At 38.1% G+C, this 14846-nt stretch overlaps 2 protein-coding genes across 2 annotated transcripts; one reads left to right on the top strand and one right to left on the bottom strand.

Moving 5' to 3' along the window:
- The first annotated feature begins 516 nt into the window (after positions 1 to 516).
- bnip3 (BCL2/adenovirus E1B 19kDa interacting protein 3) lies at positions 517 to 5717 on the top strand. The gene is made up of 6 exons (XM_015388711.1): positions 517 to 698; positions 862 to 1033; positions 1156 to 1216; positions 3852 to 3958; positions 4371 to 4520; positions 5334 to 5717. Exons 1-6 carry the CDS (start codon positions 656 to 658, stop codon positions 5374 to 5376), a joined length of 576 nt encoding a protein of 191 aa, XP_015244197.1. The 5' UTR covers positions 517 to 655; the 3' UTR covers positions 5377 to 5717.
- Positions 5718 to 7122: 1405 nt separating this feature from the next.
- On the bottom strand, positions 7123 to 14536 carry ppp2r2d (protein phosphatase 2 regulatory subunit B, delta). The gene is made up of 10 exons (XM_015388736.1): positions 14358 to 14536; positions 14092 to 14166; positions 11741 to 11838; positions 11427 to 11592; positions 11234 to 11346; positions 10956 to 11133; positions 10682 to 10846; positions 10356 to 10525; positions 8945 to 9036; positions 7123 to 8818 (listed from the first exon to the last, which is right to left on the bottom strand). Exons 1-10 carry the CDS (start codon positions 14362 to 14364, stop codon positions 8539 to 8541), a joined length of 1344 nt encoding a protein of 447 aa, XP_015244222.1. The 5' UTR covers positions 14365 to 14536; the 3' UTR covers positions 7123 to 8538.
- Between the last annotated feature and the right edge of the window lie 310 nt (positions 14537 to 14846).

Consider the following 14846-nt stretch of genomic DNA (forward strand, 5'->3'; position numbering starts at 1 on the left):
AGCTGTCAAGCCTATTATTAAAAAAAGTTATTTTTTTATTTGTAGTTATGTTGTCTGTCTCTCTCAGTGAATCAAATTATCTTTCATGAAACAAATGATTGAACCTTTAAACTTTTGTTGCAATATTTACCAGTACATAACCTGCAAAAGCTAAGAGGATGCAGAGGAAAATGGAGAACCAGGAGAACAAAATGCAACATTTATCATATATTGGACGGTTCTGGAGTTATTGCTATGAAGAAAATGACAGAGGTGAGTCGTTGCTGCCACCTGCAGGCGGCAGAGGGGAACTGCAGTGAGTCAAAGCCTTCCCTGAAAAAATAAATAAAATAAAACTTACATGGCATGAACATTCGCGTATTTCTTATATTGCATTAATTACCAAGTACTCAAAATGCATCAGTAACTCGTAAACATGAAAGAAAAGAGCTTTGGACGGTGAATGTGCACTGCGCATGCGCAGTGTGTCCGATACTCGTTGTGCGTGTTATACGTGCCCTCCTTTTTTGGAACCAATCCCAGCTGGGATAAACAAAATATTGCGTCACAATCATTGTGTTAGTTGAGGCTCCAGCTGCTTGGGAAACATTTCGCCACCATTTCACCTACATTTAAATCTCTGTTTCAGACTAACAGTCGCCACAAAGCAGCTCAAATGTCGCATCAGAGGGACATTTCATCTGACGAGAGTTTGCAAGGTAAAGTATTTAAAGCTGAACGACACAAAACAGCTGAGACGCACCAGGATAACAGCGCAACCATGTTTATTGTTCGATGGCGCTCCTTCTACCTTATAATAATAATAAACGCCTGTAATTGAGGATGGAAACGCGTATTCATGTTCAGATATTGTTTTTTAAGGTTCCTGGGTAGAGCTGCATTTCAGTGGAAGTGGCTCCCAAGGTGCCAGTCATCGAGGAAGCCAGGAACAAATCCCCACGTCCATCCAGGAGGGTGACGTGGAGAAAATGCTCTTAGAAGCGCAACATGAGTCAGGCAGGAGCAGTTCCAAAGGAAGCTCCCAATGCAACAGGTTTGTGTGCAAAATAAATAAAAAAAGAGGAAGAACACTCAGTGTTTGTTGCGTAATACCTGTTATCCAAGAAGCTGTTGCTGTAGGTGTGTTCAGATCTCTGTTATATATTTTCTTCTCAGCCCACTCAGATCACAGACTCCCCTACTGCTGTGGAGAGGCTCAGAGGGAAACAGCTCTCAGGTAGAATATTTTGCAATAAGCCACATGTATCAGGATTGAAAAAAATAAATAAAAAATCCACTGGACTTGGGTTTCGAACGTTTTGCATCCCATCTAGTAAGCTTTTTCGATTCAAAATGTCAGGAATAGCGTTGAGATGGAGGTTTTATACAGTAGCCCCAACATAGCCTTGTTTTTGTTTTGAAAACATGTAAAGTGGAACACCCATTTGGAATAGGTGGACCCCTTCGTGCAACAATTTGCAAAAAATTTGTAACACACATGGTGCCTAAAATTCAACTGCAAGACGTTTGCTGTATGTCACTGCCTGGTTTGCATGTCTACAGACAGGCTCGGACTGGTAATCTGTGATACCGGGTATTTCCCCCTGTGGGCCGGTCCTAATTTCAGCACCTACTTTCCGGCCGAAGCTCCTACCTGTGACAGCAAATATCTCAAGGAGCTCAAGAAATAATACTATGTTAACTACTTAAATGATGCATGCATTATATATAGCCCTTCTGGTAATGCACATCCTCGTGACAGTCGGTATATGGTGTGATTTTATTTCTTTAAACTAAAATCCTTGCAACAAACTAAATTATAATAAAACTAAAATGCTTTCTTTAAACCAAACTATGATTTTCCTCTTATATTTGGCAAATTTATGTTAGAATATTTTGCAAATATGTTGCGGTACATGATGGGGTTTTGCATCTAAAGGCTAACATATTATGTGCATTGTTGCCAAGTTGGGATGTTTCCCAATCTGGCAGTTTAGGATGGCAATCTATGGGTATATTTTTTCTTTATATTTATGGCCTAATAGATCAATGGACTTTGGTTCAAATTGATTTTGTATATCCAGGCAGTTTATAAACACTTTTTGGGCTGGAAAACGTTACGCAGCCCATTAGTGGGCCGGTGTAGATAGAAAAATGCCAGGGCCAAAAATCATTCCCCGCCTGAGCCTGTCTAAAGGCATCTATCAATGTGTTCCTTCTTTTTTGGTGTTACCAAAATAGTTCATTTTAGTCAGATAGAATGGGCATCATCTAAAGCCGGGCGTACACTGTGTGATGTTTTTCAATGGTTGCACGCAGCTACTGCTCACACTGTACGACTAACCGCAGGGTTTCGTCGTACAGTGTGAGTTCACAGCTCACGATTTATGTTCGGCCTGACGCTCTGATGCGATCTACCTGCTCACACTGCACGAATAAAAACCATGTCGGACTCAGCTCCGCAGTGAGATGGAGCTGCTCTGACTCATCTATCTGGAAGCCGAACAAATAGAAGGAGGATATTAAGCTCACTATAGTGAAACGCGCTGCCTTGGCAATTTTGTGCTAAAAGTCCTGAAAAGAAAAGGCGACGACATATTTGGACAAAGACATGGCGGCTGAGCAAACATGGCTACTACAGTCTGTCAATTTTACAGACAGAACTGCATTTCACTCATTCCATCCCTGCCATGCTTCTGTGCTTACATCTGAGAGGAAGAATAAAAAGAAAACTCCTTGTTTGCGCATGCGCCTTGAGCAATTTGCCCACGACGGTCAGGAGAAAACCAAACATGTTTGATTTTCTCCTGACCGTCGTGGGCAAACCAACCTCACGATTCCCGATCAGGAGGTGGTCTTGAGAGGCTGATCGCCCCTCATAACCCCCTGTACACTACACGACTCATGACGTACGTTCAAGCTGAAAGACGGCCCGATCGAAAGATTCTCGCACGAATGGAAAATCGCCCCGAAAATCGCACAGTGTACGCCGGGCTTAAGACATCTGTCCAGAATCTTGTCATTCATCCATAAAGGGCAGAAAACAGTTGTTAAAACATTGTCCTACCAGAGCTTTGGATCTCTACGGCTCCTCCAGAGTTACCATGAGCCTCTTGGCTGCTGCTCTGATTAATATACTGCTTCCTTGGCAGTAATACATATTCAGTACATCTTTACTGGCTGTTAAGGTAACTACATGGCTGTGACTCCATGGCAAAATAACCATAGCCCCACAATTACAACTCTTGAAAAGACATACCATACGCTTCATCGGGACCCCAGTTACTTAAATATGTTTTTTTCACTACACTGGACACAGTATTCATTTTATCATATACTTCTGAAATTATAAGTGTTGTGATGGAGCAACAGCGGAGCATAAAGTGAAACATTCTTATCATAAGGAGTTTTATTGTGATAGCAATAAACAATACGATAGATGCTCACCCTTAGTTTTTTTATTTTATTTTGATGATGGGTTTTCTATAGTTTTATTTATTGATTTAGAACCCATCAGTACTTACTGCAGTTTAGGTAGGGTTGAATGTTAAAACGCATGCCACACTTTTCAGATTTTTCTTTAAAAAAACTTATTTCGTCCCTTCAAAAGTGTTGATAAAAAGGACCCATTAATGCATGTGGTTATAACACAGGCATGTGGCTCCATGTAGAAATGTTAAAGTGGTTTGTTAGAATATGGTGTACGTTTACAAGACTGTACCCAGATTCTTTTTGACATGTCAAAGCAGGAAGCAGAACATATAATAGCTGCAGCATTCCTATTATGGGAGGTCCTTCTTTATTTGCCTTGATAATTCAGTGTCTTATAACAACATAGGTTTATATATCATTTTATTTTATTTATTTTTCAGTCTGATGAAGATTTCCAAGAGAGGAGACGTGAAGTAGAGAATCTGATGAAGAAGAATGCTGATTGGATATGGGACTGGTCCAGTCGGCCCGAGAGCAGCCCACCGAAGTAAAGAGCTCCGTTCTTTAAAGCACACATTTTTAAATACCTGAGGCAAGGTTGCTGATTGAGGTGGTGCATGGTTGCGTCTAGACATGAGCCGGGTGCTGTTATCCAGATATACAGAGATTTCCATGCAGATCCTACAATATAAAATCCTTTTGATGAGATTCCAGAGAAAGTGGCTGAACAATTAAAACTATCAAAAAGAGAAGCTGGTTTTCTGTTTGTAATATATATATATATATATATAAAAGAATTAGGGCTTCTACCTAGATTTAACTGCTAATATCTTTCTTATACTGTTGTATTTGTTGATCACTGACTTCAAGCTTGTATCTGCAGGAGTTCAGTTCTGAGTATGACATTAAACCAGCTGATCTTTATGCACAAAATGAAATATTAATGTGCTGCCCTACAGGGAGTTCCTGCTCAAGAACCCCAAGCGCTCAGCCTCGCTCAGCATTAGGAACACCAGTGTCATGAAGAAGGGCGGCATTCTCTCCTCTGACTTTCTAAAGATCTTCCTGCCATCTTTAATCATTTCTCACATTCTTGCTGTTGGCTTGGGGTGAGCTACAGGGTCTATATTCTCTCTTGAATGTTGTGTCATCTCAAAAATCTAAGAATGTATTTATTTTTTTACACAGCATACACATGCATCTCAATAGTCAACCTGTATTAAGTTAATGAACTTATATAGTGTAGATTAATTGGACACAAAGTGATATATTTCAAGTGCTTGTTCCCATTTAATTAATTGAAAGCCAATAACTTTTAATTAAATTTTTTTTATATTGCACTGAACTGAAGATTGTTTATCAAACACCGATGTACAACCTTAAGAAGGCGTTTAAGCCATAAAGGTTATTCCTAAAGGAGCTGCTTGTTCAAAGTTCTGTATACAAGCATTTTTTAGGAAGTTGAGTGGAAGGAAAAACTTGCACCAGCTGCAGAAATAACATAAGCTTTGAGATTAGGAACTGAAGCCTATGTGCATATACTATACATGACACAGGATTTTTGATTGGTCTTTAAACTCTGAAATCTGAATTTTGTTACCTGTAATCCATAGTCATTCAAATGCTGAAATGAATGCCTAAAATGTCGAAGACTGTTTAATGAATCTGTATCAGTTTCACTGAGTTTTTTTGGGATATTTTTCCATTATTTTACAAATAAAGTACTGGAAAAAAAAAACATTGTTCAACCCCCCCATATTGTATATTCTAGATGGACCTGTAGTGTTTTTCCATTGAAAAAGTACTGTTGAATAATACTTCAGTCGTTTAAGATGTTATTTAAAAATCTTATTTTAAGCTCAGGCTCAGTTGAGAACATGTTGGCTCCATCTGACTTATAATATTGTTGCCTTTTTTTTCAGGATATTTATTGGGAAGCGACTCACTTCCCATCACACCTACTGAGCAAATGGCTAGTAAGGTTTGGGACACTGCAATACACGCAGCTTGGTATGCCTTAAAATGGGACCTTGTGAAGATTATGGAAGATGTTACCATGTGACCTGTGATTCTGACTAATTACGCCACGCTGGCATAAAAAGGATCTCACATTGCTGCGTTGTTAAATACAACAGCGATCAATCCGCAGCTCCATGCTGTATCCCTTGTTCACAGAGATGCTTGCTGCTTACTGCTCCTTAAATCTGCATGTTAGGGAACCATTATGTATTATTAGATATATAATAATGCAAATCAATTTTTGGGGATTTAATAAAACCTTATTTGATTTATTGTGCTGAAATTGTTGTTGTCTCTTCTTCTTTTTTTTTTTTTAGATAAGCTGTTTTATTTCCCTTAAGATTAATAAAGTATTATTGAATTGTAATAACAATAATCTAAGGACTAGAAAATTTGTTTTCATTCATTCCATTTCTGAATTTAGTGTTAGAAGGATAAAAAGATGTGTTTTAAGGATATTGGAATACATGTAATGATAATTGCTTTTATAATTGCAGACTAACAAATATATATATTAATCAATCTTAAAGAAGATAGACTTTTAAAATCAGTTCACCAAAAATTCACTTTGTCTCATCAGATAAATCCAACCATTTGATTGGTTAACCTGCACTTACAGACATCTTTTTGACAAGAATGCACATATGAATGATGTTGGTCAAATTGACTCTATGCACAACTGTTTAATCTTTTACTGATTAATCCAGGTGTGTCTGGCCAATGTCTCCATGCTCACTGAGTTTGGGCACATCTGGATTAATCTGTCTTTCCAGCAGAGAAAGAAAGGAAACAGAGGAGCTGCCTTCAGGACGTAGTGGAGCTGTGCAAAGAGGCCATTGCGACTACAGCCTTCTGGAAAAGAACAACAAAAAGCAATTTACACAATTTTTAAAAAAAACAAAACATTGAGATGCATGAGTCATAGAGCATATGCCACAAAATGATTTTTTTTGTTAAACTCTGGGAGTAGTCTGGGAAGGGGTTTGTACTTATACCTTCTGTCACACAAAGGATTTTGGACAACTAAATAGTTAAAACTATGCTGCAGATAGGATTCATTGATAGGAACAATACCATTTCCTACTCTTACCAGCCCTATTCGGATAGCACTTATTATGGTGACTACTGACACACTTCCGTTTTAGGCTTAAGTATCCTTACCAATTTCTAATCTTCTGAATCATTTTTTATTCAGTACCCAGACTAAGCTGCTGCTAATCTCATCTCTGGGTCAGGCTTTGACAAAAAAAAAAAAAGGAATGCAGCATTTTGTCTTATATATATATATATATGCCTGCATATGCTGGCTTTTGAAGTTATGACTCCAGCTAAAGCTGGTTGTCATACTTCCAATACTTGGCATCATGATTGAGATGGCTGCTTTTCCTTCCACTTAACTTTCCATTAATATGTCACTCCTGTCATATATTTAGCAGTATTAGTGGTGATGGCCCTTACTCCAATAGCTAAAGCTGATGGATAAAATGGTTACTTTAAAAAAAAGCACATTTTTATTAAATGCAATATATATATTATTTGGTTTTCCTTTCAATCTCATTTAGATCTTAAGATCAATAGAACCATGATTGTTTCAGCCCATCATAGTTTATTCATGTGTGAATCATAAATTCCTGATGGACTCTATTCTGGACGATACCACACATAAGGAAAAGAAACGGTTCAGATGAACACAATTAAAATTTTATTTAACTTTGGTCAAAATAATAAACATGTGAATACATTGCCACCATGTTAGGATCAATGGACAAAGACAATGCATTATGTGTGTTTTTAACGTCATCAGTATACGCTTTGTGTAGTCAACCTTCATATCTGCACACACAACTACCAAGATCCACATTCAGAATATGTGGTTCAGATCTGGGTGGCATCCCTAATCAAATCGAAAAAAAAAAAAAAGGGCACATGTATGAGGCCTGTCTTTGTTACCTACTTGTTACAAGATTTGGAGGCACTATCACATAAACTGTATGTATGGTGTGCAATTTTCCTCCTCTGTGTGTTTTCATTGACGGCCACTTGTAGCAGCAGTGTATGAGGACATAACTATAAAATAGGATTTACAAATAATGCACATGAGGTTCATATAACGCTCAGGGACGCAACTCGTAGCTGTCACTGGTTGAAGTAGGTATTAAGGCTGCAGATTCCCTTTGTCCTGGACTCATTTTTTTTTGTGCCATTCAGTTTCCAGTCTGCATCCTCAAACATCATGAAAAAGTAGGACTTCAATCTCTTCGTGACATTTTCTGACAGTAGTTTCCGAACCGATTGCCCCAAATAGTATCTCCTCGACAAGTTTGTTTGAGATCTGCTCAAAAGACAGTGGTGTGACTGGACATTTCTCCACCTCTCTACGACATAAAAACATGCAAAGCAATAAACATGTTTTAATACCTTACTTCTAAATTTAAAAACACATCCGTAGTTTTAGTTTCTTTTATTATGTCGATGACAAGGTGTACTCGAGTAGATACAGTGAACTTATGTTGCTGGGGGAAAAGAAAAGGGGAAGGGAAGAAATGAAACAAGTCCACTTTCCAAATTCATGGGCCTTTTTCCAGCAGTTATTTGGCCTCAATACGAGACCAATGAGGGGGAATGTTACAGTTAGGCCTGTTGGTCATTCACCCGTGCTTCACAGGACCCCAGAATCTGAAAGATGAATACAACCTTGACAAGACGTCATTTTAAGGACTTCCAAGAGTTCTGTTGTTAAATCATGAAATGAAGGCTTAAAATGTCAACACAAATACCGACGTTGAAGAGTTTGACCTCTAGGGAGTGCCATTCCATCAGTTAGACCCGGGTCGGGCTTTCTGGGGCAGGGGGAGAGGATGGGTGGGATCGTGCTGATTGCCCTGGTGCCAAAGGCAAAAAACAACCTAAGCTCAGACTCAAAAATAAAACAGGCCTATGGATCAACCTCCTGTGGCAAAAAAAAAGTAGACGCGTGCTTTCAATTTCTTCACCAGGAGGACAACAAGGCTGTTTCTTCTTATACAGATAGACAAGTAGTAGGCTTAACTACACAGGTATGGTAAAAGCCCTATCCTCTGGAGCCCCAAAACATTTTTTTTTTTTTTTTTAGTTGATTTTGTCCTGGAAAATGTACAAGTTGTTGGTGGCTGCCACAGCTATCACGTTATCTTTGGGGTGCCAGGCAGTGTGGAGGATCTTCTTGTTGAAGTCCAGGCTGTCCACGCTAATCTCGTCCTTCTTCCTCTTCCCGCCGGTGGACACTTTACGGGGCTTGAGCGTGGCCCGTGGTTTGCTGCTCTCCCGGGATGCCTCCAGTGTGATGTCCCGCCTGGTGTTGCGGTCAAACATTCGGAAGAAGTTGTTGTAGGATCCGGTCATGATGGCACTGATGGAGGAAGAGAGAATTGATTATCTGCACAGGGAGGCTTATCATAAAACAAGCAGAAGAGCAAGGAGACCCTTGGACAGATGATGTTGAATAATCTAAAGCAGCAGCGGGGGAAATATTTACCTGTCACTGCCGTTCCAGCAGCACTCAAACTTGTCAAAGATGCAGTCATTTTCATACAAGGAGCAGAGTTTACTGCGAAGGTATTCATGGACCTGAAAAGGTTTAATAAACTTCAATATTCAGTGATACTTTAATTAAACAACAAAGCATAGATAAACTTCACAGATTCCGGTACAGTTACTCTTCTTTAACTTTTAGATGCAACTCTTCTTCAACAAACCTGCATGTAATAAATGTCTTGCTGTGAAGCTTCTGAAGAGCTGAAGGACATAACAATAAGGGAATTCAGCCATTTAAGTCACATTAGGGCTGAATGATTTTGACAAAAATCTAAATTGGGATTTTTTCAAATATTGTCATTGTTATTTTAACTTTATCTTTCCTCTGTACTAACAACCAGCATGTAGATGTTTCATTCCAAGGATTCATTGTGACCTTGGAAGCTTGCTTTTCCAGAGTCCACTTTAATGTTACTGTTGTTCTTACTTCTACCCACATACACGGATCTGCAACCCTCTCTTCCCTCCTGTGTGGCGACAAACCCCCTTACTCTTGTTAAATGTAATATGACAAAAACTGAGGATCTCTGCAGTTTGAAAAAAGTTTTGTTCAACTGTGGTTATATTTCAAATGCATTTAATTTCCAAACCATAATTCAGTTTATAAGCAGGGATTCATTCAGAAGTTACAGGATAGCAGCTCTCTCATAAGTCAGCTAATACTAGCATTTTGGAAAACCTATAGCAATAACTTATTTTACAGTAGGTGGGATTTGTTAGTGCTAGCAATCAATGTAATGTGTTTTAGCTCAGGAATGTGTTAGCCATTATGCCTAATTATAAGCATGCAAACTGTGTAACATGCAGGGTTAGCTTACATACTTATAGAAACGTCCTTATTCTACTAAATGAACCAATGTGTGCAGAATACTCAGCTTTTTTGGAAATATGTGTTGCTTATTGATAGCAGCAAACAAATGCTAGCATGTTTGATGACATTCTAATAATTACAGTTCTTCCAGATTTTTCAAGAGGCTTTAAAGCTAAAATATGATGCATTTTAGGCCTTACATTTCAATTATATGATGATGGTGACCAGTAAATCAGATCTAGCAGGTCCAATCTAAACTTTTATTTTTTATTATATGGAAATAATTGGTTGTCATATTGACTTTGCATCAAATGATTTTTAGAATTGTAAGAAATTATTTTCAACAAAAGATTTGATTGAAAGATTTAAATTAATTTAAAAATTAACAATGAATATATATTTCACCAAAGTTGTAGACCGTGTTATTTACTCAATATTAAAGAAATGATAGAAGTAATTTTAATCAGAGCATATTTACACGTTCTCTAAAAAGATCCCTATAATATCAGAGAAAGAAACCTTTAGAAGATGATCTATGCACCTGATACGTCTCCACTGGTCTGTTCTCCATGTTGAGGTCCCAAACCTTGACGGAGAGGTAGTCACGTGTCATCATGTAGCGACCGCTGTGACTGAACTTCACGTCTGAGATGGAGGAGATGATCTCTGAGAAGAAGGATCGGCTGCTCGGATCCTCTGGTTCCTCGAAGACTAAAAGCACATGTCCAGAAGCAAAGAAAATGCAGAATAAATCCCAAAATTAATTCCAATGTCCTTTTCCTGATGTGATTAAAACTTTCATCCATATCCTATGGTAGAAAAATAACAGTTCACTGCACCATAAAAAACAACAGAGGAGAAACTTACACTTAGAGTGCCTATCGCAGAGTGCCGCTGCTCGCATGTCACACAAGCGGATGGTGCCTTTGCTACTGCTGTACACAAATACATTGCATTGGTGTGGATGGCACTCAGCAGCTGTGATTACTTCCGTCAGTTCCTCCATATTGGCGGGCTTGATGTCTACAATATCTGGGAGAACACCGTTAAAGGAACTAAGCTGCCTTTCAATCAGTTAGAATACAGACCATAAGTACAAGACGCACGTTCAATATCTGCTTTTTCTAGAGGAAAAGGATACTAAAACTTCTGTCTGTGATTTCCAAGTGCCATAGATTTATTCTTAGGTCATCTGCAGAGAGGTAAGTTTCATGATCACTATTTACAGAAATGGAATTAATGTGATAGGTGTGCGCATTTGCAAAGATCCTCCGCGGGCTTGCTTCTACCATGAGATCCATTGGCATCAGAACTGGTACCTAGTTAAAAAAAACAAAACAAAAAAACCCTGTTTATCAATTTAAAAATTAACACTAATACAAGACAAAAAGAAAACATATTTCAGCTGTTGCAACATACCCGTAAAGATGTGATTCTATAGGGCTCTCTGAGTCGCCCCTCTTCATCTTTTAGGTTGTAACCCTCTGCCCGTTTATCTCTTTCACTAATTTTCCATAATTTGATAGTTTTATCTGAGAAAAGTTAAATATGTTGTTAGTTTTAACATGTGCAAGCAAAAGTCTAAGACTGCGTGAAAAAAAAAAACTCTTACCATTTGTTGAAAGTAGAAAGTGAGCAGCATTTTGTTGGGGTAGCCATCTTATTTTATTAATTTTTTCCTCAATTTCTAAACTTTTCAAATAGTCGAATTCTGGCTCATGACTCTGAAAAGTGCTATAGACGTTGTATTCCCCACGCAGGTGTGGACGATTCTTAGACTGAGAAAAATGGATAGGAACAGACACACAAACAGACACAAAAAAGCATGAGTCACCAGGTTTAAATAATTTCAATGCAACAGGAGGGGGAGGAGGTGCAGAAATTCATTTCAAGCCTGTTTCACTATACACTATAAAAAAATCTTACCTCTTGTTCATGTTGAAATATCACTACTCGTCCTCCTTTGTCTCCAGTTGCAAGTAAATCTCCAGAATAGTTGAACTCAACAGTTGAGATTATGTCAGCTAATCAAAAACACAGATTAAATTTAATACATTAATGCATCACATAAACTCATCGACATCAACAACTTTTTTTGGACAAATTCAATTTTTTAAAGACGGAATAAGCTTTAGATTAGAACACACTCATAACTCTCACACCTACAGCTATGAAATCTATAATTTACTTTAAAATCTTTAGAATGCTGATATTTCAAATGCTGTCAAAAGAGAAAAGCATGTTTATGTTGTTGTCCAGAGGAGGAAGATTTGTACTGATATGAAGACAGCAATGGAATCCTAGATTCTCAGAGACAGCAATTACAAAAAATTGTTTATTTACATTGTCTACCTTTTTGAGTTACTAACATAAACAGAAAAGTTTTGCAGTTCCAGTTAAACCAAGAACACTATGGCATGCAATGTCTTTGCTTACTTGATCACTATGATTTGAAATGTCCCTAATATTAGTGAAGCATGATCGATCAAAGGAACCGCAGCACATTTTTCACTTCTAAGGTGTTAATATTCATTAGGAATGGACAATTGGCAGGTGAGAACTCTGAAAGGATTGGAAATCATTTATAGGCAGGAAAAGCTGTGCATCTAAAATCGTCCCTAACATAACAGCAATGTCAACAGTTGGTATATACTTATTTTGAAAGGATGATGTAAAGGAGCAAGACAGGAGTTTGGATAAATTAGATCAATAAAAAATGTAATAAAAAAAAAAAAAATTAAAAAGTGATTGGATTTTTATTCTACAAACATTTAATTATATATATATATATATAGTCTAAATTAGAAAAACCCACAACTGAGCAAAGATCGGGGACACAATACTTAAAAAAAAAAGAAGGAAAGTCTCCTTTTTTATGAAACTTTTGGAAATACTACAGTTAACATTTAGGAAGTTTTATAGATTTATCCCAATACTGCAGTGATGGGTGATGTTAGTTATCCAGCTGATCAACTGGTTAATATGCTAGGGCCGTACTGTCCCTCATAAAAGTGCATTTTGATTGCCATTGCAGGTTGTAGTGTTGAAAATTCAATAAACAAGCCTTGTTAGCTTATTTCCTCCGTTTAAATCGTGTTGGCGATATGGCCTTTGGTTTCTTTTAAGAAAGCTTGGTCCTATGATAATGTAGTTCAGGATAAGTAAAATATAAATATAAACCAAATAGTCAGAAATACTTTCCAAAATTAAAATAAGAAAAAAAAAAATAAATAAAAACCCTGCCAGATACACCAGCACATTTAACCACCACTGCAGCTTTTATGTCTGCCACTTTTAAAAAGTACAGAGATAAATACTCAAGTTACAGGCGTCACCATTTGGCTGAATAATATGACGCTTACAAGTAAATTAAGCAGTAATTATTATGAGGTGTTTTTTTTCTTCTATGGCTCATAACTTTTCATAAGATTCAAAGTTAATCAAGGAACATATATGACCACAGAGGCTTTCAGCTTTATAAAGATCTGAAAGTACTAGCTTTAACACACACAAATGCACTTGGCAGCATTTAATAGTGGTTTTACGACCCTTTCAGATTAAATACTCTTATGATATAAAACATTTCTGCTCATGTAGTTCCAGTTTTTGAAACTGAGCTGACCTAGTATATTCCAGATGCCAAAAAGACAAAATAGCCAGTTACTCTACAGCTGGACTAAAGGCTAACTTCTGCATCATAAACAGGAGACACCTGGCTTATATATCATATTAAAATGTTTCATGTCCGCACAAAGCCAATAGAATCAAATTCCAAAGAGTTTAAGTTAAACATATTACAAAAATATATTTATACACAGGTGAGGAAAAAGCATACAACCTCATAGGGAGTAACAGTGTAGCTAATGAGTACTTCAAATGTCATTTTACATACAATGAGGAAGTAATTTCCAGGTGCATATTGGAGCAAAGTACTGAAAACGGGAAGAACAGGCCATAATTCAGCGGCACTGACAGCTAATGAGCCGCACAGCGGCCGTTCATGTATGAATGAAAACAAGCCATGATGTCACGCCAGCAGCAAACTGACATTTAGCTGCCAGCTAGCTTAAAGCTAACTAGCGAAAACAGCTATTCACAGGGTAAGGGCGTTCCCCCAACTACAGTCACAGCAGACAGGGGGGCGGCCTTTCATCACTAACCATGTTTCCATTTGTGCTTAACTATCCAGAATTCCCTTTAAAGCCAACTAAGCGTCATCCCTACGGCATCTGAGTAGCAATTTTAGCTTAGCTGCCGAGCTAATGCTAGCTACATACCTTCCGCAACATCTTCATCTATCGCTCCTTTCACTTGGGAGAAACACCACTGGAAATCATTTCCTCCTGCAACTCCTGGGGAAAGAACGACAGCGTTAGTTAGGGTTAAACCGTCCTTTTCTTTTCATTTATTAAGCGGTGATGAGATGACCTGACAGGGACACAGTTTGACAACTTAGCTCGGCAGAGCTAACGTTGGTACAGATTCAGGCCACACCGAGAGAGAGAGGTGGATCCCCTTTTCCTTCCCTTCAAAAGTAGCTTACCCGCCATTGCTTCATTTAGCAGCTTTTGTTGCACGCAGCTTCCGACACCCGATCAACCCAACGCGGCTCGCTCGCTCTGGGGAACGGATAGCATCCGCAATCAGTGAGAAGACTCGGGTCCAGATCTGTCAAGACCACGGAAATTATCCGTGATTTTTTTTTCTTCCAAAATGGCGCACGGTACATGGAGAAACGACGTCATGCACACATGCCACATCCTGGCTCCATCCATCCTCCGGTGCATCACTTTCCTACACATGCATCTCCCCTCTTTTATTTTACACCTATCTATCCTACTTAATTTCTCTAAACTGGATGTTAAAATAAGCGTCTCACGTGTTGAATACATTTCTTTCTTTGGTGATTAAGTCAAACATTTTTCTCACAGAACAGTGATGAAAACTATTCTTAGATCAAATATAATAAACTCATTAAATGTGTCGCAAAACAAATAAAAAAAAATCGAGTAATATATTTTGTGGATGCAAT

Source organism: Cyprinodon variegatus, unplaced genomic scaffold (assembly GCF_000732505.1).
Source record: "Cyprinodon variegatus isolate N-32 unplaced genomic scaffold, C_variegatus-1.0 Scaffold433, whole genome shotgun sequence".
Lineage (NCBI taxonomy): Eukaryota > Metazoa > Chordata > Actinopteri > Cyprinodontiformes > Cyprinodontidae > Cyprinodon > Cyprinodon variegatus.

Coding starts and splice junctions, on each gene's coding strand:
- bnip3 (XM_015388711.1), top strand. CDS start 656: ATGTCGCATCAGAGGGACATTTCATCTGACGAGAGTTTGCAAG. Junction 699..861: donor ATCTGACGAGAGTTTGCAAG/GTAAAGTATTTA, acceptor TTGTTTTTTAAG/GTTCCTGGGTAGAGCTGCAT. Junction 3,959..4,370: donor CCCGAGAGCAGCCCACCGAA/GTAAAGAGCTCC, acceptor GCTGCCCTACAG/GGAGTTCCTGCTCAAGAACC.
- ppp2r2d (XM_015388736.1), bottom strand. Junction 11,593..11,740: donor TATTTCAACATGAACAAGAG/GTAAGATTTTTT, acceptor CATTTTTCTCAG/TCTAAGAATCGTCCACACCT. Junction 9,037..10,355: donor GACCAGTGGAGACGTATCAG/GTGCATAGATCA, acceptor AAACCTTTTCAG/GTCCATGAATACCTTCGCAG.